The following is a 25,149-nucleotide window of genomic DNA, read 5'->3' on the forward strand; positions in this document are numbered from 1 at the left end:
TTCGATCGGCAAGCCCTAGGCGCTGAGGCTTTTACCCACAGCACCACCCGCGTCCCATCTCTGTTAGTAGATCAGGGTAAATATGTTTTTCTACAATGATGTACGCTGGTATAGGAAAAGCCCATATCCACTATGTTCACCATAATGTGTGAAGTTCACACAATTGAATGCTCACGCATTGCGAAGTAAACCCTGCCAGTAGAAGTTAATGGAATGATATGTATCCTACTATATAATAAAATTGTAAGGTTAGTGTCATGCTGCAATTCAGCATGACAACAAATCCGCAGGCACACAAGTAAACAAGTGGCAAGTGGCCCCACGGTGAGCAGTTGGCTAAACTACTCTCTGAAGCACCTCCAACTCTCCTTTAAAAGGGCTGGGGGGGGGGAGCTGTGAGGGGAGAGGGAGGGCTTTGAGGCAAGTGGGGAAGGGAGAGGTTTGGGAGAGCTGTGAGGCGATGAGTGAGGAGTACAGGAAGGGGAGTTTGGTCACATTCAAAGGGAGGAAGGGCTGGCCAGGTGTAGGGGGAGAGATGTTGGCAAAAGGGTAGGTGAGCAGAGGTAGGTAAAGGGTAAAAAGGTAAAGGGACCCCTGACCATTAGGTCCAGTCGTGGCCGACTCTGGGGTTGCGGCGCTCATCTCGCTTTATTGGCCGAGGGAGCAGGCGTACAGCTTCTGGGTCATGTGGGCAGCATGACTAAGCCGCTTCTGGTGAACCAGAGCAGCACACAGAAACGCCGTTTACCTTCCCGCCGGAGCGGGACCTATTTATCTACTTGCAGTTTGATGTGCTTTCGAACTGCTAGGTTTGCAGGAGCAGGGACCGAGCAACGGGAGCTCACCCCGTCATGGGGATTCGAACCACCGACCTTCTGATTGGCAAGTCCTAGGCTCTCTGGTTTAACCCACAGCGCCACCCGCGTCCCAGCAATTCCTAGTACATGAATAAATACAAATCAATATATAAAACTTATTCAGCAATCCGTGATCTTCCCAACGATCAAATGCCAAAAGTGATAGTATTTACCCCTGACAATTACAGGATGCAAAACGAAACCATACTTAACAACGATGCCTCATTGGGTATACATATATTTACACGGTTAAATGTTGCATTAGAATAAAATATGACATCATCTTGCATTGAGGGCACAGTCCTCAAATCCCTGGGAGGCCGTTGTTGGAAAGGGGGCCTGATGCTAGAACCTCCTGGTCTGACTACCACTGGTGCCTCAGTGTGATCTAGTGTGGTGTAGTGGTTAAGAGCGGTAGTCACGTAATCTGGGTAACCGGGTTCGCGTCTCCGCTCCTCCACATGCAGCTGCTGGGTGACCTTGGGCTAGTCACACTTCTTTGAAGTCTCTCAGCCCCACTCACCTCACAGAGTGTTTGTTGTGGGGGAGGAAGGGAAAGGAGAATGTTAGCCACTTTGAGACTCCTGAAGGGGAGTGAAAGGCGGGATATCAAATCCAAACTCCTCTTCTTCTTCTTCATCTGATTGATATCAAAGTTGTCAGTAGGGCCAAGATGTCAGTAGGGCCAAAAAGGAAGTGTCTTGGGGCCACTATAGGAAGCATCTTGAATCCAAAGGATCTAAAATAATCTGATCCCCTGACACACCACCAAACCAGCAAAACGTTTTGTTAGGCTCCTGAGTGTGACTTAATCTCTTTGTCCCCTTTCCCTCCCACTGCTTCCAATCTGGAGGGAAAACACAATACAGCCCAGAAATAGAGGGAGGAACACAGAGGGAGTCTTTCCACTCTCACTTCCGCCCGGCCAGTTCGAGCCCATCAGGATGTTTGGATAGGTCATTGGTTTTCTCTCTCTCCACCCTTAGGATTGCAGCCCGAATATGTTTTATATTTGGTGCATGTTTTAAAACTCTACAAAGATACTAAATACACACACACACACACACACACACACACATCTCAGGAAGAACAACGACTAAAATAAAACAAAACACCAAGCCTCAACATCAAAGTGTGGGAGAGTAGGTTTGTGACCTGATTTATTCCAACCTGTAGAGGGTCTGCCACCTCCTGCTGGAATTTCAATTAGGTTCTTTATATGAGTTCTGGAGCCAGGCGCAATAATGCAATGCAAAGCTAAGTGCTCAAGCTCATTGGTTTCAATGGGCTTAAGCACACTTAAGCCTGTGATGGATTGTGGTCACAGAATGTAAGAAAATCAGTTCACACACACACACAAAACATGAAAGCAGCTTCACAGTCACAGCCCTTATGGTTTTTTTCCTCTTAAGCATCTGGGGTATAGATTGGGGTTTGACACCGCAAGTCTGCAATTTTTGCGTGCGTTCTTTTGAACCTGACACCGGTTATAAATCCCAAGAATATACAGCCAGGCTCAGAGTGGCGGTTGCTGTTGTTGTTGATTCTCTTTTTCATCTGAAACAACTCCCTGACACACCATGGTATTATTTATTCATTGCAGAATCGCAAAGATCAGGTAGCACCTTCCAAAATACTCCTAGAGCCTTTGAACTGGCTGCATATTGTATGAAAGTAGCCGACGACGAGAGAAAATTAAAGATTAGACCTTTCTTTTTAATTTAGAAAACAAATGTGAATAAGGCAAGCATTCAGAAATAAGTTACTAAAACCGACTTATAAAGTCGCCTTAAAAATCTCTCAGCAGCTTTAGCTTCTATTGTGTCTGAAGAAATATATGAGCCCATAACAGTCTCATGAGATTTCATTACTGAAAAGGCTCATTAGAAAAGGCATTAAAATACTAATTACCTCATAAACTATTTAGTTGTGTACCCACTGGGAGAGTACTTACTAGTGCCCAAGCTCTGCATAGATCCAGCTAATCAATTAATGCTCATTACAACTAGAAAGAGTATGCAGACTGCAGCGTGTAGCAGAAATAAATAAGTCAGAGGTTAGCTTGGAAAGTGACTTGGCTGTAACATAGCCTTCCTTTGCAACACTGCTTTTATCTGCCACGATTTAATTTTAATCAGCATTTTCGATACTGTGGGTAATGTGACTCTGTCGGCTTGAAGAATCTCAGCAAACACCGTTGCTTCTTAGGTACATAATTTATCACAACCAACCCTATGAATGGCGTTCAGAGATTAAAGTGGAAGAGGTTGATAACTGTTTTGCAAAGTAACCTAGATCCCAAAATAAGCCACCTTAAAAGAAAGGGATGCAAGCACTTTTCTTTGCGCATCCATTGTAGTGCTTGGGAAACACAGGAAATGGCTTTCATAGAATCACAAAGTTGGAAGGGACCACACGGGTCATCTAGTCCAACCCCCGGCAATGCAGGAATTTTTTGCCCAACGTGGGGCTCGAACCCACAACCCTGAGATCAAGAGTCTTATGCTCTACCAACTGAGATGTCCAGTTTTATGCCAAGTTATATCACTGGTCCATCTGCCTCAGCACTGACTACAATAACTGGCTCACTGGGGTTTCAGGTAGGGAAAATATATTCCATCTGTGTTACAGGTTCTGCTGCTATGACAATTGTGGAGCTGTAAGAAAGACGATAGGGGAAAGAGTAAGGGTGGCCTTTTACAAGGATTGTGCAGCAGAGCTGGTGCAACTTAGGGACATTTGAGCTGTCCACACACTCCATATACACGGCAAGAGATCATTCCTCCCTCCCTGCTCCCTCCTGCTTTGCTCATGATGGCATTTCTGAATGTGATGGCAATCAAATGTGTGGCTATGCTCACTGCCGCTGTATGTTTGTGTCTGATATGCAATGGATTCCTAGCGACTGTGCCTTCTCACGGAATTCTCGCCACTTGCCAAATTGTGATAAGGATGAAGCCTGTCATACGTTGGACTCCTTCAGATCTCCCATCTTCAACCAGAGTAGTTTTTGGGGCAGAGAGAGAGAGAGAGAGAGAGATGGATGACTATAGAATGGACTACTAAAAGGTGGAAGAGGGGAGGAGGACTAGATGGTCAGCGTACCAGAGAAAGTAATGTGCAGCAGGGGGACAGGAGCTGCGTGACTGTTCCTTTAAGTTTTCCAAACACATGTTCACATGTCCAAGTGGTTCAAAATGAAATCTTAAAATAGGAGTGGGATGTGATGGTGACTACAACATTATTCCATGCATGGTTGAATATATATTCCAGAATGCTCAGCAACTCGGAGATGTGATTGGAATCTCATCTCAACAAATGGTTTGGCCCATTAATTTCTAGGCACTTGGTTTTGTGATATAGCTCCCATTGGCCAACTCTGGGAACTGTATATCCACTTGTATAATTTCCAAGCTGTGAGTGTTAGTGTTTATCTGGCCAATATGGCACCACCTCTGGGCAAGATGTTAGCAGGCTTGGAGGAAATGCAGGAATCGCAGATATCTTTAGAAAAATTCAGCGGGAGGGCACAAACAATAGTTCAATGAGGACTGAGTGTGCTTAGTGGCCATGGAATTTTGACTGTTGGGGTCTGTGTAAAACTGAGTAAGAGGGGGAATGGAAGGAAATACCATGGGGACTGGGACATTGAACAGAAGCACTTTGCACTGCGATCTTTTGTTGCAGGCCCCATGTGTTACATATGATGTTGTAATACACCAATACCCGAAATTTACTCAACACTGGTCTACTGCCTGACATCAAAATGCAGCACCCTTTCCTCTGGTGTGCCTGACTGGGTATGCAGATGGCTGCGGTGTACTGCCTGTAAAATGATGGCCATAACTACCTACAATGAACTGCATGCTAAATAGGCTAATTGGAAACAAGATAACCCCAGTGGCAGTTGTGAAAAGTACTGTATTGAGAATTGCTGCAAAAAGTGCTTCCACGAAACAAACGATCGCCAAAAAGAACAGCCCCCCCCCTAAAGAAAATATAGAGGGGCTTGCCAATAGGCGATGTCTTGCCAATGAACTCTCCCATTGGTGTGGACACCAGGAAAACAGTCCTCTAGGCTCCTTCATGAGAGCTACATGCTAGCAAGTGCAGTCATATGAAGGCAGGCGCAGACATTTTCAGTTTCTCCCTACAACTCGCATAAAGAGACTGCATGGCTACATAAGGATCTGAAGTCACAATTTTCATTTATTTGTATTTATCTAACTCCTCTGACATTTATGGGATGTAAGAGGCCTGGTTAATGTTTTGGCCAGTTTAGTTCACATCCAAAATTGCCTGGGCAAAATCTTCTGGGCTGCTGAAAAGTGAGACTAAGAGGGAAAAGGCTTTCAAAACGTCTCCTTATTGCTTAATAACACAATCCTCCATTTAGCGGCAAGCTCCTTCGAAATTAAACTTCCCTTGAAAAACAAAGGTTCATGATTAAAACGTAAGGTTGTGTTTTTTTTTAAAGAGCAAAAACAAACCCCGAAGAGTTTCATGAGGGGGAAAAAATGAACTAAGAAAGTTTTAGATGTTTCGTGGAATTTAAAATCTCAGTGCCTGCTATTCATGCAAGGTGAATATTGGAATCACAAATGTGAAGAAGTCCAGGCTTAACGCCACCAGAAAGCCATTTAAGCCAGCAGCATTCAAGGGAAGGATTCTCCCAAACTAGCACAGAACTAAACTTGGTTGATGTTTAGGGATATTGAAGAATCCTGGCAGAAATGGAAAAGGGGGCAGAAATTGCTGTAGTTCACATGCGGTTAGGAATGGAAGTGAATACAACTGGTATTCATTCACATCATTGCTGTTGTTTTGTTTTTAAGACTGCAAAAACAATATATAATTAATGACATGGGTGTGTGTGGTTTTTTTACATTGTTTTGACATTTTCTTTACATTGAGATGAATGTAAGCTATGTAGGTTACGTGAATAGTTATGCAACGTACGTAACCTATGTTAAATAGCAGAAAGCGAGATGGATAATGTAGTATTTGGCAGAAACCAAACTGCAGCAGCATGGAAACAGCTCTGGTTGTGATGCATACAGGGGACGAGTATGTTTCCAGCTACCCCCCCTTTGCCCTCAGATGCCTTATAAGAAACTGCTTCAGGAGAGGGACTGTGAGCAACCTGAAACTGTGAAGCTCCCTTGCTATTGGATGCTGCTTGTTGTTATATTTCTAGTACTGGTATACATTTTTTTATATGTTATTACATTTGCAATTCTTTCGCTTTGATATTATGAAATTGTTTTGCAGTGTTTTTTTAAAAAACCGCATCCCTGTTTCTTTGACGAAAGCCAATTTGAGTATGAGGTTTTTTGTGTGTGTGGAAAAGTGGCATAAAAGACAAAAACAAATGAAGGAATGAAAAAAGGTTGGAAGGGAAATGGCTGCCTTCTTGCGTCCCTATTGATGCTATTTGAATAAGAAGTGGCAAAGACAAGTCAGATCAAGAGGGCTTCCATTCTTAGACTGGAAGTCCTTTGGTCAGACATCTTATCTGTAAAGCACCATGTGAATAGATGGTGCTCCAAGTAGAACATGACCTTCTACTGCGAGTGGCCAAAGAATATTTAAACAACGGCAAAATGTTAAATCACAATTAGAAATCACAATTTTCACATTTAAATGTCAGATCTGTTGGTTACATCCTTATCATTTTCAGAATTGCTCAATTCAGTAGATAGCAAATGCAAATACACAGGCGCATGTGTGCGCATGCACACACAAACACAAGCCACAGATGGTGCGCACAGTGCCATATCTTGTCTCCATGTAGCAAATGGGTGGGGGTGCTGCTGCTGTATCAAAAGATAGCCCTCCTTCAAGCTGCCTTTTCAGGTTCCCACAAAACCTCATACCCTCCCTCTGACAATTTTGCGAAGGACACAATAAAATGGCCCAAGTTCCCACTTTCTGTGCTTTCGTGCTTCACTCATGGTGAAATATGTGAGCACAAATCCATATACAAACAATGTATACCATAATGGAAGAGAAAACCTCCCCTTCTCATGTTACCTAGAAGGATGAAATGTAGAGGCAAGAATCAGGTGTGTCACAATTTCTCACTACCTTTCTGAATTCATGACACAACTCAAACAAATGAGATGGTTCTAAAGGTCTCCCCCAGAAATCCTCTCGCAGGCAGTATTACCACGTCTCTAAAATGCTAGATCTGTGAAGCAGAAGGAGAGGATGAGCTTATTGCTATTTCCCCCCAGTTAAACTAGTGATGACATATTCATCAAGTACATTTAAAAAGTAAAAAATAGTGTTTTGATTGCTAGGGTAAGGCAATTTCCCTGCAACATATGCCCTAGCCAGTGAAAAGCATATGGACCCCAGTAACAACTCAGCAACCAACATAGAGAGAGGGAGAGAGAGGGAGGGAGAGAGAGAGAGAGAGAGAGAGAGAGAGAGAAGGATCCTGACAATGAAGCAATCAGAAACGAGATTTTCTCAGGCCTTCCATGACTCAAGAAGAGAGACAGAGTATGTTCATGAGTCACATTGTTGGGTGGGTATGTTAAATACTAGAACATTGCTGATTTAATCTGTGGTGATTCTTATCCTTTTTCATACTATTCTATCATGCAGTTAATGTTTTATGGAAACAAGCCTGAATATTTCCTGCATTTTTTAAATTTCAAGTTTGCTGGGCATTAAAACAACCATTTACTTCATACAACAACTTCATGCTTCTGTCTCTGTCTCATGAGTCATTTGAATGGTGGTGGTTTTTATTTTTTTATTTTAATTCACCCTGGATGAAAATTGCTGGGTACAAAACATTTAATTTGGGATTAGCCAAAGTGGAACCCTCCAGGTATTGTTGGACTACAACTCCCATCATCACCGACTACTGGCTGTGCTGGCTGAGGTTGATGGGAATAGTAGTCCGGCGACAGTCGAGCGTGTGATGCAGCAGCAAAAACCCCTAATGCTATTCTAGACTGCCTCAACACAAGTATAGTGTGCCCATCAAGGGAAGTGATGGTGGCACTCTATTCTGCCTTGGTCAGACCACACCTGGAGTACTGTGTCCAGTTTTGGGCACCACAATTTAAGAAGGATACTGACAAGCTAGAATATGTGCAGAGGATGGTGACCAAGATGATCAAGGGTCTGGAAACCAAGCCTTATGAGGAACGGTTGAGGAAGTTGGGTATGTTTAGGCTGGATAAGAGGAGACTGAGAGGAGATATGATAGTCATCTTCAAATATCTCAAGGGCTATCACATGGAAGAGGGAACAAACTTGTTTCCTCCTGCTCCAGAGGGTAGGACTAGAATCAATGGATTCATGTTACAAGAAAGGAGATTTGTTCTGCCTGGCCTTTGGCTTGGAATCAATTTGATTCTCTTCCCCTCTTTCTTTTTTCCTTTCCCCTCCTGCGATGGAACTCCTATTTGGGGACTTCCCTGACTTTTTTCTGGCCCATGTAGGACCAGTCTGGATAGTTAGCCTTGGTGAAGACTTGACATTTTCATCCCCCCAAAAACATTTTTGATTTGAGTTTCCATTGAAATAAGGCTGCATTTTAATGTTTTAATGCTGTATTTTAATCTTGTTTTTTAAGTTGTATTTCAATCAATTTGTTTTTATATTGGTTGTTAGCCACCCTGAGCCCGGTCTTGGCTGGGGAGGGTGGGGTATAAATAAAATTTATTATTATTATTATTATTATTATTAAACATCAGGAAGAACTTTCTGACAGTAAGAGCGGTTCGACAGTGGAGCAGACTCCCACAAGAAGTGATGGACTCTCCTTCCTTGGAGGTTTTTAAGCAGAGTTTGGATGGTCCTCTGTCATGGATGCTTTAGATGAGATTCCTGCATTTCAGGGGGCTGGACTAGATGACCCTTGGGGTCTCTTCTATGACATTCGGAGGGTGTCAAGTCGGCTACTCCTGATGTAACTTGTGTATGCTGTGTTGTTCTCCCTGAACCTGGTGTACATGAAAGCAACTCCTTTTGGTAGTGAAGCCAGGGGGAGAAAGGAAATTATAGTCTTAAAAAACAAACACACCCCGCCCCCGTTTTACAGAGATGGGAATTTCTGGTGCATGGATATATTTTAAAGTCTTTTCCTTGGAATTTGTGCAGTCTCACTTTCCGGGATTATTTTCACGCACCATTAACAACAACATTGTTTTACATTGCAAGCTTTTCTTCCTTCATGTGGCATACACTTGAGTTGTATGTCTCATCACATCACAAATGGCCTCAAAGGCAGAGGGCAGATATTATTTTTACACACACACACACACACACATCTAAAGATCTAGTTTTATCTGCTCAGGAAAGTGAACGTGAGCATGCCAACTATTCATGAAACCCCTGACAGTTAAAAGGATGAGATGTGAAACATTTTCCCGTTTCTTCTTCTTGAAATATATTTTTTCTTTCTTTTCCCCCCAGTCCTCTCCCACAATACAGTCATATATAATATAATAATAAATATTTGTTTTGAAAGTTCTGAAATTAATTCAGGCTCTAAAATGCAATCAATTAATAAGTTAAATAATTTTTAATCAATTCAAAAGCTGCCTCTGATTAATCAGTAGGCATTGTTTTGTTAAATATTAATACGTACAAGTAATTGAATGAGTGGTTTGTCCACATAGTGAATGAGTGGTTCCTTACTTTCACATAATGGAGACAGGTGCCTATTTTATCTGAAAATATGTGTCTTTAAATTCTTGCTGATACATTTATTGAACTGAAATTAAGATGCAATAATAGGAGTCGTGAAACCCAATGGACAGGTACATTCCAATATGTAAATTTCAACCCACATTTTTATGATCTAATGGACTTCCATTAAAAGTTTTTGCTGTGTACCTGTTAGAGATCCAGCTGCTGCTGCTGGAATACAGTGTTATTGACTGCATTAAAATTAATTAGTATTTTAGGACGAGTCTCTCCTAAATTGCACATTTTTATGCTATAATATGCTCCTAATATATACAGTGGTACCTCGCAAGACGAATGCCTCGCAAGACGAATGCCTCGCAAGACGAAAGAGTTTTTTGTTTTTTTGAGTTGCTTTGCAAGACGAAAACATCTTGCGCCTTTTCCTTAAAACCGTCAATGCATTCCTATGGGAAACTGTCAATGCATTTACTATGGGAAACCGTACTTCGCAAGACGAAAAATTCACAAATGAAAAAACTCGCAGAATGAATTAATTTCGTCTTGCAAGGCACCACTGTACATTTTTACAAGAAAATTTCCTAATGCAATGCATACATTATTTCACCAGTATTATATGCATTATTCTGCACATTTTAGCCTAGCACGTATGGTGTTTTTCTTTTACACATTACTAGAAAGCTGCACTGTAAAATTCGCAGAAGCGTGAATTTTCAAGGACAACTGTGTGCTAGTTTGTATAGTGTTCCAGGAGCTGCACATTAAGTAAGTTTGCCTTTAAATGCACAGCGAACCAGTTTCCTCCTTCATTCTGAGTACACACACAGGCACCCTACTCAAAATGCAGATGTTGGGGGAGTAAGGCCAGTGGGGCAGGAGATGTCAGGCCTGTGCGTGTGACCCTGCTAACAATATTTTGCCCATGTGTTGCGGCAGTGAGTGAAAGGGACCACAAGGGCACAACTATTTGAAGATGGGAGGGGGGAAGGGAAAAGCCCCAACATGTACGCATAACTTGCCTGCACAAGCCCAAGGGATTATTTGGATTCTGGCCTGAGTAATTAAACCCCAAATTTGTTTAAAGGAAACTGAACTATGAGATGAAGTGACCTAGCCAAGTTCAAGGAAACTGCGCAGTAAATGGAAGGTATGGACAAAGGAATTCCTGGTATGCATTAATATATGTTAGAGCCTGCTAAGGTCATGCTAATGCAAATAGAGAGAACCAGTCATTATTCTTGTAATTTTATTTTTGTTACCAGCTGTTCAGTGGGTGATTTGCAAGATCAGTTTTATAATTAGTTAAAATTACAGAGTTTCGCCTTCGAAGTGGGAAAAGTTGTAATGTCTGATTCTGAGGATACGATGTACGGCTTCCAAAAGGTATTTAAAATAAGCATGTCAATGTATTGGGGGGGTCAGATGCGCATAGTGCGATTCGGTTTCTTTCCCCCTTTTTCATAAGTAGCAACCACAAGCTTTTAAATATTAATTGTGAAGTGCTTAAATTAGCACGAAACCCAACTCCGAGCACACATGCAAATACAAGTAAGACTTAAAAATATTGTTTTGAAAAGACATGTGTCGTCCAGTTGCCGGCTTAGGATGCTGTCAAGAAATAATGTTTTTATTATAGTAGTTCAGTTCGCATTCATTCTCACATGAAAGGTTTGGTAATGCCATATTCTCAGGTGCCAAGGCTACGCACGAATTCTAATGGGATCTTGCAAATGTTCGAATGCCTAAAATAGTCTTTGCTAGACCTGTACAAATTATTTTAAATTGCATAAATATTTTTAGTATGTCTGGCTTCTGACAGAACACTACTATATACATGAGGATGGCACTGGCTACTTTTTCCACTTCCTCCTTCCATTCCCTCCCTCCCTCCCCCTGGAAAATAACGAACAATCTTTATTAGTTCACACACACTGGAGTTGCTTTTATGTACTGCGTGACACTTATCATCAGTTAAACATCATATGGATGGCGGGCTGAATTCACAAAGAAAGGCACTGCAATCTGGAAGGGGGCGGGCATAATCTCGCCCAAGGTTCCAGTGCTATTGCACACCTACTTGGGAATAAGCCAAGAGAACTCTCTGGGCTTACTTCCAAGCAGATATAAGGGAATCTTAGAATTGGACAATACGTCAAAGGTCATCTAATCAAGACCCCTGCCTCTGCAGTCAATCCACAACACAGAAGCATCGATATGCACAGGACCACGCTGATAACCTAGGACACTTGACTTTCAGAGTTTTAGTAAGGAACCTACAGTAATATTAAAAGCATTTCGTGTTTTGAGAAATCTGCTGTTTGATTAATCAAGAGACACCTTGATAACCACCCAAAAGTGAAACAATTTCTCAAGCTTTTAAACCTGACCGGGACACTTCCCACCCTGAGTTGTGGGCGAGGTGGAAATAATCCACAAGGCTGACATTACCTATGTGTGCATTTGTGTGCGCACACACTGCAGCTACACTGCTATACCCGGCAGCTTCCGTACAGCTCCCGTAACCATTATCTGCTGATAGGTTGTTCTGCTGCTTTAGGATTCTTCTTCCATTTTAACAGAGGGTGTTTTACTGCGGTTTTCCCTGATGTTTTATGTTCCGATGTCAAGATGCCACAAGGGCCCTCAGGAGCCATGCGATTGGTTATAAATTCCAAACAGGAATATTTCCCCCAACACAACACTGATTGCTCCTTATCCTGCCCCCCCCCAAATATTATGAACCTATACAAACTGGGGCAGGATACCATCATGCTGTTTGGTTTTCTCCACTTTCTGTCATTTTAAAACGATAATCATACATTTTAAATAATGCAGTATAGAACAAAGAGAAAAAACTACATGTATAAGCCAAAGGTAATTGATGAAGGACAGATTGTGAAGCTGAGACTCCAATACTTTGGCCACCTCATGAGAAGAGAAGACTCCCTGGAAAAGACCCTGATGTTGGGAAAGATGGAGGGCACAAGGAGAAGGGGACGACAGAGGACGAGATGGTTGGACAGTGTTCCTGAAGCTACCAGCATGAGTCTGACCAAACTGCGGGTGGCAGTGGAAGACAGGAGTGCCTGGCGTGCTCTGGTCCATGGGGTCACGAAGAGTCAGACACGACTGAACGACTAAACAACAACAACAATTGATGAAGGCTTGAGTATTTACATCAAAAACTAACTCGTCCACTTTGACACAGCAGAATTATATGTGTCTCTCCAGATAACCATGATATGTTAAAGGAATGATACTCCTTCGAAAGCATTGGTTAATGTAGTTTGTTCCAACAACTCCAACATGTTTGCAAAGCTGCTCTTTCATTTTTCCTCCCAACAATTTTCCTGCGTTATATATAGTGTAGCATACACAAAAAATGTTTGGCAATCACAATAAAATATGATTCTGTGGGTGCAATCCTATCTGTAAGAACCGCCAGCTGAAGGGCAATAGGATTTGGCAGGAGTCCTGCTGTATCAGCAGAACACCAGATACACAATGAAAAAATATGTCAGTGGAATTCTTTGGATATAGTGGATATACAGTGAAAATACAGCGAAAAATGGCTTAAAAGGGGTACAGCTATGGGTGGGCCATGAGCGGCACAGCAGAAAAGTTATGCCAAATCCTACACCTCTTCAATTCATACTCCTGTCAATGGAGTGTCCATCTCAGATTAAGCATCTTTTGGCTGTTCCATCTCAGGCTAAGCATCTTTTGGCTGTTCCACCAGCATAATGTGAATATCAGATCACTCTGTACGGCTGCAATCCTATATCCACAGTTGGTTAAAGTGTGGTGCTGATAACGCCAAGGTTGCAGGTTCGATTCCCATATGGGGCGGCTGCATATTCCTGCATTACAGGGGGTTGGACTAGAGCAGTGTTTCCCAAACTTGAGCCTGTTTTTGGACTACAGCTCCCATCAACCCAAGCTAGCAGGCCAGTGGTCAGGGATGATGGGAATTGTAGTCCCAAAACAGCTGGAGACCCAAGTTTGGGAAACACTGGACTAGATGTTCCTTGGGGTCCCTTCCAACTCTGCAATTCTATGATTCTGTGACCTGAGATCAAACCCCATTGAACTGGCTAGAATTCATTTCCGAGTAAACATGTGAAGGCTTGTACTGTAAGCCTTGGACCACAAGCTTAACATGAGCCAGCAGCAGCAGCAGTGATGCAGCAGCAAAAAAAGCTAACGCTATTCTTGCCTGTATCAACAGAAGTATAGTGTCTAGAGCAAGAGAAGTACAGTTGTACCTTGGGTTAAGAACTTAATTCGTTCTGGAGGTCCGTTCTTAACCTGAAACTGTTCTTAACCTGAGGTACCACTTTAGCTAATGCGGCCTCCTCCTGCTGCCGTGTGATTTCTGTACTCATCCTGAAGCAAAGTTCTTAACCTGAGGTACTATTTCTGGGTTAGCGGAGTCTGTAACCTGAAGCGTCTGTAACATGAAGCGTCTGTGACCCGAGGTACCACTGTAATAGTATGACTCTATTCTGCCTTGATACACCTGAACACTGTGTCTAATTCTGGGCGCCACAATTTAAGAATGATGTTGACTAACAGGATTTATGCAGAGGAGGGCAACTAAGATGACCAAGGATCTGGAAAATAAACCTTACGAGGAACACTTGAAGGATCTGGGTACATTTAGCCTGGAAAAGAGGAGACTGAGAGGAGATAGGATAGCCTCTGCTCTTGAAGGTAGGACTCAAGACAATGGCATCAAGTTACAGTAAGGGAGATTCTGACTAAACATTCAGAAAAGCTTTCTGACAGTAGGAGCTGTTCGACAGTGGGATGGTCTCCCTCGAGAGGTGGAAATTTTTAAGCAGAGGTTGGATGGTCATTGTAATGGTTCTAGGGGTTGCTCGTGCGTAAATCGGCGCCACACCTGGGTGGGTTGCCTGAGTGAACCCTTTCTGTCTGGACAGCCACTCGCCCGTGGCTGTCTCAATCGCTGGCAGAATCCGTCAGTGGGCGTTTCTTGAACTTCTTCCAGCATAAAAGTTCTTTGACGCCTAGTCTCCTCCTACTCTCTCTGCGCGAATGCCTTCTCCGCAGGGAGGGAGTGGGCATCGGAGGACCCGTGCTCTCCCCGCTGGTCCCTGGTGAGGAGTCTTAGAGCCACCTCGCCGATTCCCCCATCTGCCCCCCTCCTCCACTAGTGCTACGCTGATTTCCTTCCCCAGAAAATGTGCTGCTTCTCTCCCTCCTGGGACGCTCTCCGGAATCCCTCTGGAGCCCTCCCTCTCCCTCTGGCTCCGATGGCAGTTCCCTGACAGTCATGGATGCTTTAGCTGAGGTTCCTGCATTGCAGGGACTGGACTAGATGACCCTTGGGTCCCTTCCAACTCTAAGATTCTATGGTCCAAAGCAAAAGAAGGCTCCCAGCACTGATATTTGTAATAGCCACAGCTTTGGGACTTTTATAACTTTGCAACATACACATTTCTTAGCTTATAATCAGTTTACAATGCACAGCCTATTTAGGGAAATTGTATGAATGACTGACGCATGTGTATGCTTAATGCACATAAATGCATATTATAATTCTTTTAAACATTACTTCTATCAAAAAGTAATTAAGCCCACAGGTTAATGGCATCCTGTTATATGCCGGTTCTTGGAATTATCTGTTGGGGGAAAGCTTGCTAGAGGAACACCTTTGCAAATCTGACTCTGAAGCCAAAACAAATTTACTCAGATTAAAAAGCGATCCACTTAATTGCATGTATTAAAGAACAGAATTCTCACCATATGTATCAATAATTTCGGTTTTAAAGCCTCAGAGTTCCATTAAAAAAAAAGGGAGGGGGGGGGGAGGCAAAGTAACAGTAGAAATGTATGCCTCTGAAAGAGATGCCAATGGGGTGTTTTTTCTTCTTCAGCCAAGGAGTATTTTGCTTGGCTCAACAGTACTTGGGTTAGAGAGAGAGGGGGGGGGGAACACTTGCCGGCAGCCTAATCCAGAAAGATTTAATAAGCTGGGCTGGAGATGCTGTTGCTATTTGGCACATCACGATTACGGTATGGCACACAGCAGAGAGAAAAAACCTTGACCACAGATTTAGTTTGGCTGCTGTTGCCAACTCTTTTGGCTACATCTGCTGCTTTAAGCCAACCAACTGCATGTTTACAGAGTGTGGTTTCAGCTGAGGTGTTAAAAAGACTTGGGTTGGCTGCCTAGCTGAAATTTATATTGAGTTAAAGATGTGACCGTTCATGTCTACCATAAGTGCGCATCGTATCTACTGGCAGGCAAAAGGCCTCCCTCCTCCGCCTCCTGCGGCGAACAACAGTAACTTCAAAAGCACACATTGCGGCTTTCTTTCAAATCGGCAATAAGCAGTTATAAGCATGTGGTGACAATATGAAATGCTAGGCACCAGCTGCCTGTCTCCCACTTATTAATGCCATTTTGTACTGGTATAGACTACAGCTCCCCTAATCAACTGAGGCGATTTTCTGCTCAGAAATGCCGTATCAGAATCCTGAAAACACTTTTATGTACAGTGGTACCTTGGTTTACAAACTTAATCCGTTCCGGAAGTCCGTTCTTAAACCAAAGTGTTCTTAAACCAAGGCGTGCTTTCCCACAGCAGCGGGGAATTTACAAATGGAACACACTCAACATGTTCTGCTTCCAAGGCAAAGTTCACAAACCAAAACGCCTACTTCTGGGTTTGCAGCATTCATAATCCAAGTTGTTCATAAACAAAGCTGTTCTTAAACCAAGGTACCACTGTATCTGCTTCTTATAGTTTCAGACTTATAAGAAGAAGAATTTGACACTGGCACAAGCGAGCCTAGATCGTACAGAAGTCCACAGCGTTAGACCAATAATGAGGTAAAATAAAGGTAAAGGGACCCCTGACCGTTAGGTCCAGTTGCGGACGAATCTGGGGTTGCAGCGCTCATCTCGCTTTACTGGCCTAGGGAGCCGGCGTACAGCTTCCGCGTCATGTGGCCAGCATGACTAAGCCACTTCTGGCGAACCAGAGCAGCTCACGGAAACACCGTTTACCTTCCCGCCGGACTGGTACCTATTTATCTACTTGCACTTCGTGCTTTCGAACTGCTAGGATGGCAGGAGCAGTGCTATTTTTCTAGAAAAATAGGTACCGGAACTCACCATGAATGCTTCCCTTGTTCTCTTATAATGATGGAAAGGCACCTATTTGAGAGGTTCTGGAACTGAGCTCTGGTGAGTTTCAGATGAAAAAAAGCCCTGAGATGGAATGAGACAATTTTCATGTGGAGACAAAGCTCTTCACTTCCAACTCCTCTTACTCTGAGCTTGCCCCCATGACTGAGGGGGCTGTTGTTGTGTGGCGTGCACATGCAAGCCACGTGATGCGCTGACATCTTGCGCAAATGCCATATGTCTTGCACATGTGCACACCATAGTCATGGGATATTGAGGGGGCCCGGCCCCCCAAGATGGTGCCCCTCCTCTGAAGAAGGAACAAGGGGGTACTTCAAAGTGAGGCCTTCTGGGTTGGGCAGCCAAGAAAGAACTACTGCCACAGTTTGCCATTCCTTTTACTGTCACATTCATAATGCTGAATACCTGTACGTAACTTTGTCCATGTTGCAGAAAGGAAGGCTGTATTATCACAGGTGTGTGTCCCCCCCCCCATTTAATATTGTACAGTTAAACTGTGGCTCTTGTTTCTGATGTTGCAAGATAGTTTGCCATGGTGGCTAGAACAGCTGCTTTGAACCAAGGTGGATAAAAATCAATGATTTCTAAATAAATAAATTTAAAAAAATGGATTTTTTTTTAAAAAAAATTAAATCAGAATTTTTAAAATTTAAATCAGAATTTTTTTATTTAAATTGGATTTTTAGAATAAAATGCTTTTGGAGGAAAAAATCTTTCTGAAAATAGTTTTTTATTCAAGTTACATTATAGTTCAAAGGCTAGTCATCAGGAAATAAAGATTTGTTTTAAGTTTTTCATGTGTGCCAAAAATCTAAGTTTTTTTTAAAAAAAAGTTTAACCACATCAGTTAACAAACATGGATACACATGCTATAATGTTATTGTTTTCGTTCAATAAATTGTTTAAATTGTTATTAAGGAAGCAGAAAAGTTGTCCAAATATAAACAGAGAACTTATTAAACCTCACTATAATTTCATAATTATCGGTCTATGTATTTCGAATAGTATAACCAAATCAGCAATTTTTTATATAACTGTAAAAACTACTCCGAAAATTTATTATTCCAAAGATGAAGCCTTCATCTGGTAGTAAATATTAAGATTATACCAGCAAGAATAAGTCTTTCCGTAAAAAAAAATGATTGAAATCAAGTCTCACTGACTAGTGATTTAAATTGTGATTTAAATCAATTTGATTTCAATCAAATCCACCCTGCTTTGAACATATTGTAAAAAAACATCACAAGAAACTATCCATAAAGTTTAAGACAGGTTTTTTTTCTATAGCAGCAGCAGCAGCAACAGCAAACCATGGTTGCTGAAGCCTCTTTTGAGCACCTTGCTGAAAAGATCTCCCTCTGCAGGTCACCTTTAGCCCTTTCTCAAAATGAGGCAAGACAGGAAAGAGGCGGGGGGGGGGGAGTGGAGAAACAGTTGGCGCTGCCACTGATGGCATGCCAAAGCAAGGGGGAGTTTCAGTGGCGTAGCGTGGGTTGTCAGCACCCGGGGCAAGGCAAGTAATTTGCGCCCCCTAACCCGTGGATTTGCGCCCCCTAACCCGTGGATTTGCGCCCCCTAACCCTAACCCCCAGATGTTGCGGCCGGTGCGGCCGGCCCCCCCTGCACCCCCCAAGCTACACCACTGGGGAGTTTTAAACCAGTGAGGGCACTGGGAGGTACAAGGAGGATGACACAGTGCTGTAAAGAAGAATGGAGCAGGTCGCTCATTGGGCCTAGAGAGCCATGTGGTACAGATAGCATACTGAGCTAATGGAGAGAGAATCTATGCACACACGTGTGCATGTTGATTTTATTTACCGTATTTTTCGCTCTATAAGATGCACCAGACCACAAGATGCACCTAGTTTTTGGAGGAGGAAAACAAGAAAAAAAATATTCTGAATCTCAGAAGCCAGAACAGCAAGAGGGATTGCTGCACAGTGAAAGCAGCAATCCCTCTTGCTGTTCTGGCTTCTGGGATAGCTGCGCAGCCTGCATTCGCTCCATAAGACGCACACACATTTCCCCTTACTTTTTAGGAGGGAAAAAGTGAGTCTTATAGAGCAAAAAATATGGTATTTATTTCCACAAGTCTGTATACCGCTTAATCCCAGTCATCCCTAAGCAGTGAACAGGAGTCCAAATACAATATATCTATGTGAGGGGCAATGCATACGAGTTTTAATACAAATGACAGCAGCTTGGACTCCTCAGTGCTGGAGGAATTTGATCTTTCCAAACGGCAATATGAACTGACTGATCCACACCTTCCAGACTAACTCACGGTTCAGAACGTACGTTATCCATCATGTCCCCTCCCCACCACCACTTTCTAAATATCTCAACAGCTCAAAAATGTAGCACAATACATTTTTAAAGGCACACTGTGCTTAGAAATGCATAGTTTGAGAGAAAACATTTAGGCATGCATTATTTTGAAGAGACAATCTGTTTAATATATATATTTAAATATGTATTATGCATATATATAAACACAGTTTAATGAGGAAGTGGGTCAAAGAGGACTTTTTGTGAGAATATGGAAAAGTTGCGTGCACCAGCAGCAGAAGAAGAGTTTGGATTTGATATCCCGCCTTTCACTCCCTTTAAGGAGTCTCAAAGCGGCTAACATTCTCCTTTATCTTCCTCCCCCACAACAAACACTCTGGGAGGTGAGTGGGGCTGAGAGACTTCAAAGAAGTGTGACTAGCCCAAGGTCACCCAGCAGCTGCATGTGGAGGAGCGGAGACGCGAACCCGGTTCCCCAGATTACAAGACTACCGCTCTCAACCACTACACCACACTGGCTCTCCTGTTCAACCATCTCTACTTTTTTATATTCTAAGGTCTCAGAATCCACTTTGAAGAACAAAGTTTTAAAAAAACCACACCATTAAATACACGCAGGCAAGAGAATCAAATATTCAGGCACTTGGGAAGCAAACTCACTAGGATTCCTTCAGCGTAGTGTCATGGCCATCCATTTCTACATGCACCCAATGGCAGAGACCACTTTTGCACCTCCTTGCACTCTGCCAAATATTTTCTCATAACTTGCACCTAAAAGCAACCTTTCACGTACGCAATTCTACTGCTAACGTTCAAGTATACCAGCTCAGTATCCTCTCAGTATCCTCTCGCAATATCCTATGCCCAATATCCAGAGGCGTACCTAGGCTCTCTTACACCCTTGGCAAGGAGATGTCTTGGCACCTCCCCTTGGCAATCACAGCCTCTCTCCATCTTTCCTCATGATTTCTGAGGCACCGCCTGGACCAACCTATCTAACCCCTATCCAACTGAGACACAAAAAAAATCAACTGAGTCAGCCATGCTCTGAACTTGTTTGCAGCAGACACGTAATCACATGACCAGAAAGGAATTATTCGGATAGTCCTCAGAGGCCAGAAAACGAAGAGCATAATAATGTTTCCAGCAGACAACATATACAATGTGTTTTCAATATTTTACCATTTTGGCTTCTGAGTGCATTGGAGGGACTTGTGGTGAAGCGCACGGGTTGCTGAGGTTTGGGCCTTGCATTCCCATTATGTTGGTGTTCATAGACATCTGTCGTTCCATCTGGAGAAGGATAAAGAGCAAAATAAATCAGATGGTATTTGAAAGGTAAGATCAATTTTCCAAAGGCTTTCTACAAGCAGGCAAAAGCGAGGCTCACTGTGTCCATGCAGGACGGCCATCACTTTTTGCTGGCTGTATTTATCTGCTTTCAGAAAATAAAGCCAGTAACTTTGTTTTGTCCAACAATCAATAGAAAACTGCCTCTTCACCAGAAGAACAAATTAGTCACCTAGGCTTGAGACTTTCAATAATGATTTTCCCTTGCTTTTAGAAAACAACACACTGGGTTAAGTGGCTTTTAAAACATCACTGTATAAAATTATGGCTGATGCTGTCAGGGCAGCCCAAACTAACTTGTTTAAGATATATGTATAAAATGTATGATCTGGGGGTGGGGTGGGGGTGGAAATGGGAGGCTTTTCCCAATGGAGCTGTTGAAGCTGACAGCGGGGGGTGGGGGGGAATTCACATGCCTGCCTTAGACTACTGCGGCACAATGTTATTTAAATACTCAGTTCATGTAGCAAAACAAAAATGATGTTCCTGAAAATCACATTGCAGGAGAAATGCTCAAGAATTGTTTACTTTAAAAAGCATTGTGTTATTTTCAGTGAAACTATACTGTTTCTTTCTATTCATTTACTTTTTTATTATTTTTCTCATGTGGCATAACAAACGTAGCCAATCAAACATTTAACAGAAGACAAAAAAGAACATGGCAGAATCTAAGCTATAACCAGCCAAACAGAATCAGGAAACAAAAATACCAAGAGGTTTCTATGTGCAGACCTCTTGATTTTTTCTTCTTCTAACGGATGCAGAGATACAGTAATGAAATTGAAAACAATGCATACTTGATTTAAATCAGCATTTACATTAAATTAGAAAACAATATAGTTTCTAGGAAGTCTGGCCTTTCTGGGGGGCAGGTGGCAAAAGCACTTTGAATCACCAACACCATCAAATAACACACACACACACACACACACACACACAATCAGCCATATACTTACGGGCATCAAAACGGCAGAGGACCCAGGCATGGTAGGATTTGGTAGAGTCCCGGGCATAGAGGCAGGCATTGGCTGTCGTTGCCGGTTGTGTAGTTGCAGTAATGACGATAATGAGCCTGGGACAGGCCTAGAAAAAAACGGGGAGAGAGAGAAGAAGGAGCTGAGACATATTAAGGAAAAAATGATCATACTCAATTTCAAAATGAATGTCAAAACTCAAAACCCATCTGGTATTTGAACTTTAAGTTCAGCGAAATTTTCTCATTCCAGAGTTGGAAAGGATGGCAGAAAGTTTTGGGGGAAGACTTAATGCATAATCAGTTTGGTTTTTTTAACCGTATCAAAGTCTCTGAACAATGTCTCCCAAAAGTATAATTTTGAGAAGGAAGCTGCAATTCTACATTTACTTACCTGGGTGTAAATCCCATCAAACTCTTCTGAGTAGGCATGTATAGGATTGTTCATTTATCTCCTTATATTACACGTATAGGATTGTGCACTTATCTCCTTACACAGTCCTTATTTTATGGTGATTTTTCTTGCACCTCCAGTACTGGGCTCTGAATTCAGCATTGTTTTTGACTGAATATGAGCAGTGAATAATATTTTTTTATTTATTTGCATGAGGAACATGACTCTTCTAAACCTAAATTTCAGCTCTTAAATCCCCTCAACTGAACTTGGGATCCAGACTGGCCAATATGGAGAATTAGTGCTCCACAAAATATCCAGGACCCAAGTCGTTCAGAGTATGTATGATTCAACAGCACCAACAATTTCAGTACAATGATATTGAACTTGAGTATTTTGCAGATGAAAAAGGGGGAATTCTATCCTACATCAGTGTTCTCCCCCCCCACCCCCCACTGCTGATGGAATTTAGGAAAAGGGCGGGGTTGGCTGAGCTGACCCAATGCCTGTCACCAAGAGGAGTATGTGACAATACTGTACTGGCAAATGTCTTGGTTATATGTGGGAGCCTTAGATGATACAGTGGAACCTTGGTTCTTGAACTTAATCTGTTCTGGTAGTCTGTTCGACTCCCAAAATGGTTCGAAAACCAAGGCGCGGTTTCCGATTGGCTGCAGGAGCTTTCTGCACTCAGTCGGAAGCCGCAAAATCCATATCGGATGTTCAGCTTCCAAAAAAGTTTGCAGACTGCAACACTCACTTCCGGGTTTGCGGCGTTTGGGAGCCGATTTGTTTGGGAGCCAAGCCGTTTGATTACCAAGGTACCACTGTATACGGCAAAGCTGTGATGCTTCCATCAGCCTGCCTTGGGTGCCAGAGGAGGTACCCAGGCTGGATGTTTACAAAATGGCACTTCTGTGCCAGCAACGTAGTCTCTGTGATTGAGGGCTATGACTGCCAGAGGGCCACTGTGTAGCTGTGTGAACTGGCTCCTGACAGCACCATAGTTGGGGTGTATTCAGTGGTACTGGCTGGGGGAGCTGAGGAGCACAGTGGCAGCAGCTGGTGCCCTGCCCCACTCCCTTTCCCCTCCCTTTGCCCACTTGCGGAATCCGGGACTCTGCATGACATAGTGAGAAGCCGTGATGGCTTCAGGGTTTTCGTGACGGCCCCAGCATTTTCGGACCAGTTGGAGGCTACGCTGAAGGCTTTATTGATCCTGAACTTTTTCCAGGTTAGTTCTACTGAAAAATATGGACAATTAAATAGTTTGTTTCCCTCGACTGTTCTCCACACCCCGAGCCACACCACCAGCTGATTTTTAAACATTTCTTGGCTTAAAGGCCAGGTTGAAATGCTGAGCTTTGGAGTAGCTGCTGGCTGAAAGAAAAAAACACAAAACCAAATTCTGCTTTGTGTGCCCAGGCCTTTCTTTGCATGTACATCAAGGGGTTCACGGTGCTATGGCTTTAAACTGCAGTGAACTCTACCTCTGAACAAGGCATTTTCAGATCGCCTTGAGCCTTAAAAATAAAAAATAAAAAATAAAATCTAACATTTGTGACTCAATGAAACTATATTTTTGTGTAAGGGAGAGCTGATTCTCAAGGTGACTGACATAAAACAAGCAGCCCCCAGATAACTTTCTGGAGCCCCACAGCCAGTCCTTTCTGCGCTGCTTACAGACCCTTTATAGAGCTCTCTACCTTCATAATAAACTTAGGTGTTAGGCCATTTGACAGAAACTTGTTTTGGCTTGACTTCTGCCGTTTGCACAGGTAATCCTCCAGAGCCCATATGGTTGGAATTTTACTTACATGTTCCAGAGCCAAAATGTTTTCTGAAATTGATTTAATGAGCCTGGGAATAGGGGTCTCGGGTAAAAAGGAAATTATTTGTGTATATTAAAAAAAATAGCAAATAAGCTACTTTGCTGTCCTCACTCTCACCCTCGGCTCTGCTTAGTTTTGCAAGTCTGCATCTGCTTTGCAGTTGGGAAAATTACTGTTTTCGTTGGGGATCCCCCCCCTCCCCCTTGTAGCACCTTGGAACCTTCCAGGTTTTTCCTGGATGGAGGGAGAAAAAACAAAACACCACACACTTTTGAATTTCAGGCCGCAATTTTGTCTGTGCTCGCTAATAAAGGTATTAAATAATTGTGCACGCACAGTCTAAATCGGCAGGGATAAGTATGGGGACTACACGGGCCCCCTCTGCCTTTACGATGACAGGTCCAATGAAACAGTGCACCTGACACCCAAGAAATCTCATTTCTGGAATCCAGAAGTAAATAGCCTGGAAGGAAGAGGCAAAGTTCAGAAGAGGAGCCTTGTTAGCTGGTATTAGTGAAACCTCAAAGGTCACCTCCATTGTATTTGCAAAGCATCAACAGTGTTCTGGGTACTGTGCAGATCACATTGAGGATATAGACCATCTAGACTGGCCACAAAGCTTGAGGTCTACTGCTATGGTGCCATTTTATACCATGTGCAAAAAGGTTGCTGCTGCAACCTAAAATAATATCAGGCAGTCAGCATCTGAATTATCTGCATATGCAAAAAAGTTTATTAACATTTTTCTTCTAGGCCCTTGCATGAATAAACAATAGTTCATGTGATCCTCCTTTACCCTTACTTTCATTTTTTGCTTCCCCTATCCAAGCCGCTATTTTCCCAATGAAAATAGCACCCCTTGCTCTTTTAAAAAATAATGTTGCAATCGATACACTATCATCATGTCATTTGTAGTCCTCCTCTCTCTCTCTCTCTCTCTCTGTGTGTGTGTGTGTGAAAAGAGCTATATCTTCCTTCTTCCCCAGTCCTAGAATACAAATACGTTAATGCCTAATTTTAAGCCCGGACCCATCTGGTATATATGACATTTTGGAGTGAAATCACTTTCTTGATTCACATAGTTGAATTTTAGTATAAAGGCGCATAAGCTTTCATTGAAACCTGGTTTTTAACTGCACAAATATTTTCAATAATTGTCAAAGTGATTATGTATATCAGTATTAACTTCGCAAACAAAGCAGAAGTTTTCCTCTTTAAAATGAGAAGGCAAATTACAGTAGACTCATGAAAACAAAGACCCAACAGTCTCTCCAGTGCAGGCTTGTTACCATGAGCTAATAATTCCAGACTTTAAGCAAGCAGAGTCTCCTTTTCTTAATAATTGTATGCCTCTGGGCAAAGCATTTCTACTAAAAACTATTGAGGCATGGAACAAGGCAAGGTGTGTGAGCTAATGTGGGATTGTTGAACCACTAAACCAACTCTTGTGGCACCCAGCCTGCTCTGCACTGACAGATTATTTCTCCACATACACTTGTAAAAACACACTGCTTAAGGTTAAAAACCTGCTTAAGCTTTTCTTTTCAATTAAAATGTCAAAGATGACAGGACGTGCAATCGCTGTCCCCCAACAGTATGATGGATGC

At 42.7% G+C, this 25,149-nt stretch overlaps 1 protein-coding gene across 8 annotated transcripts in view; it reads right to left on the minus strand.

The window, feature by feature from the left end:
• The window catches only part of CREB5 (cAMP responsive element binding protein 5), a 262,459-nt gene that overhangs the window by 49,089 nt on the left and 188,221 nt on the right, over positions 1 to 25,149 (minus strand). For all 8 annotated transcript variants that reach the window (XM_083405042.1, XM_083405041.1, XM_083405045.1 and 5 more), the window contains 2 exons: positions 21,300 to 21,426; positions 20,176 to 20,286 (listed from right to left, as the gene is read on the minus strand). In XM_083405042.1, the coding sequence (XP_083261168.1) occupies positions 20,176 to 20,286; positions 21,300 to 21,426 (238 nt within the window). The remainder of the gene's footprint in view (positions 1 to 20,175; positions 20,287 to 21,299; positions 21,427 to 25,149) is intronic.

The sequence above is a fragment of the Podarcis tiliguerta genome, assembly GCF_965153285.1.
Source record: "Podarcis tiliguerta genome assembly, chromosome: 12".
Lineage (NCBI taxonomy): Eukaryota > Metazoa > Chordata > Lepidosauria > Squamata > Lacertidae > Podarcis > Podarcis tiliguerta.